Raw genomic sequence first — 2,792 nt, 5'->3', positions numbered from 1 at the left:
ATATATATATATATATATACGTATACTACTTGTATGTATGTGTGCTTGTATGAGCTACATATGTATAATGTATGTATTTATATATATATACACATCTGAATTTACGAACAAGGGGAAGTGCTCAATTCCAAAGTAGAATATTACTATTTGTTATAGTACTGATATTATTCTGGCTTTGTACTCTGAAGAGTACCAGTAGAAAATAGTCTCATTACAATGTTTGTGTGTGTCTGTACTTTGGTTCCATCAATACTGATAATTAAACTTTACAACAATGGTGACTTAATTTCTACAAATTTTATTAATTCTTTTTTTAGATGCTTTACATGTGGTCATCATTTAACCCCCAAAAACTGTTGGTCAAACCAGTTTGATCCTGAAGACAGAGAAATCTATTGCATTTCTCACTATCCTAGAGTTGGAGCAGCCCATGTCACCAAAGAGGCTGTTGGTATAAGGCAAGCCATCGCTGCTCAGAATGACATCAAAGTTCACACTGGAACCTCTGATCAGGTGATATATCCTAGTTTTGGTTATTGTGTTATTGCTTGGGAAAAAAGTCTATAACTGGAATTGCATGTGTGTGGAGGTGTGCATGCGTGCATGTATGTGTGCACTCATGTGGGGCATAGCTCAGTGGTTAAGAAATTTGCTTGGCAACTACTTGGTTTCAGGTTCAGTCACACTGCCTGGAAACTGAAAGAAGCTTGTTACACATGCACACATACACACACACACATATACATATATGTGTGTTTGTATCTTGCAATTACATAATAGTTGTAAACAAGGGTTACCATCATGCAAATGATGTAGTTTGGATGAAAACTTCTTAAGTACAACCATGCCTGTGTGATTTCTCTGTATTTCTCTCATTCTATCTTGCAATTAATGTTTACCTTTCTTTTTCTCTCTCTTCATGCGTATCAAGGTTCGTCTACCTAAGAATACAGATGCCCCTCTTCTGGACAACGAAGCTGTACACATCAAGCATGCTCTCAGCAAGACAAAGTCAAAACAGAGGGATGCTGACAGACATAAAGCCAATATTGATGGCAGTGCCCTTCACATTAAAGGGGCTGTTGAAGCCCAACAGCTTCAAAGACGATACAATAGAAAGATGGATAAACATCATTACCCACCATATATTGTAAGTAGCTTTGTGTTTCTGTTTTGATTTATTTCGATTTTGCATATTTTGCCTCTTTTTTAACCTGAACTACAGGCATCCATAGAATCTCGTTGTTTCCTTGTAAGCTTACAAGAAATACATATATGAAGGCGGTGAGCTGGCAGAAGCGTTAGCACGCCGGGCGAAATGCTTAGCAGTATTTCGTCTGTCTTTACGTTCTGAGTTCAAATTCCGCCGAGGTCGACTTTGCCTTTCATCCTTTCGGGGTCGATAAAATAAGTACCAGTTACACACTGGGGTCGATGTAATCGACTTAATCCCTTTGTCTGTCCTTGTTTGTCTGCTCTATGTTTAGCCCCTCATGGGCAATAAAGAAATAAGAAATACATATATGCTGGATATAGCTGAACAATTTCTGTTAAGTCATTTTGGTAAACTATCCCACTTAAGTTATTTTTTTTTTTTAAAGGAAGTACTTAGCTTAAGTGTAAGCCACTCTACATAGCTTTCAAAGTACCAGGAGAAGGTGTTTGACTAGGTCTTTCACTCTTTCTACCACCAGTCTTGGCATCCCTGCAAACAGATCATGGAGGCTGCCTTTCTTTCTCTGACTAAACAGTAAAATAAAAGTTGAAGAATTAAACAATCCAAAAGAAGATACACATCAATACAGTACAACCACATTATATTTATTGTATCCTGCCTCTCCTACCACTTCATGCACCTTCTTACTGACTCACCACTTATCATCCTCTTGTCGTCCCTGCTGTGAGAATTTCACCCCTCAAAACATGCACTAAGCACTTTGTTCAATTATTTCTTCCCAGATCTTCTATATCTCTCTCTCACTGCTAACATTAACCTACTTAATCTACATTGCCCTATAATCAGAGATGATAGGGTGTGATTTGACAGAGATTTAGCTACTATCTCTAGGTTGAGCAATTGCTTAAATACTTACTCGCTGGCATGTGAGTTCCCTGGGAGATGGTTACATTGCCAGCTATATCAATCTTATTCCAGTCTGAGAGAGTCCTTCAAAGGTCAACTGGTACTGCCTTCTTTATTCAGCAAAATAATAATGATATTTCTCTTCATATTCTGGTTTGATTTTTTTTTTTAAACTTGCATTCAACAAATAAGGCAGCTAATTGTAGTTAAAAGAAGGTGCTAGACATAGAATTAACAGCTTATTGTCAGGAATGTAGACTTAAAGGAATCCAAAGACCCAATCTTTGGTGTTATAACAATTCTAATTACTATACTGTGTTCAGTAAATTCAACATAAACTGTATAAATAGATGGTAAAATTTAAAACTCAAGATCCCTTCACAGCTTCTTCTTCTACTTCTTCTTCTTCTTCTTCTTCTTCTTCATCTTCGTCGTCTTCTTCTTCTTCTTCTTCTTCCTTTTCTTCGTCTTCTTCTTCTTCTTCTTCGTCTTCTTCTTCTTCTTCATTTTCTTCGTCTTCTTCTTCCTTTTCTTCGTCTTTATCTTCTTCTTCTTCTTCTTCTTCTTCTTCTTCTTCTTCTTCTTCTTCTTCTCCTTCTTCTTCTTCTTCTTCTCCTTCTTCATCTTCTTCTTGGTCTTCTTCTTCTTCGTCTTCTTCTTCGTCTTCTTCTTCTTCTTCTCCTCCTCTTCCTCCTCCTCCTCCTCCTCC

The 2,792-nt window shown here is 37.2% G+C and overlaps 1 protein-coding gene across 1 annotated transcript in view; it reads left to right on the top strand.

Annotated features, from left to right (window-relative positions):
• LOC106868781 (hillarin) overlaps window positions 1–2,792 on the top strand; it is a 124,774-nt gene that overhangs the window by 72,224 nt on the left and 49,758 nt on the right. Inside the window, exons 2-3 of the mRNA XM_014914199.2 lie at window positions 318–513; window positions 932–1,150. Of these exons, the coding sequence (XP_014769685.1) occupies window positions 318–513; window positions 932–1,150 (415 nt within the window). The remainder of the gene's footprint in view (window positions 1–317; window positions 514–931; window positions 1,151–2,792) is intronic.

This window comes from Octopus bimaculoides, chromosome 8 (assembly GCF_001194135.2).
Source record: "Octopus bimaculoides isolate UCB-OBI-ISO-001 chromosome 8, ASM119413v2, whole genome shotgun sequence".
Classification (NCBI taxonomy): domain Eukaryota; kingdom Metazoa; phylum Mollusca; class Cephalopoda; order Octopoda; family Octopodidae; genus Octopus; species Octopus bimaculoides.
Note: the sequence above shows the minus strand (reverse complement) of the source record. Positions and strands in the feature narration are given on the sequence as shown.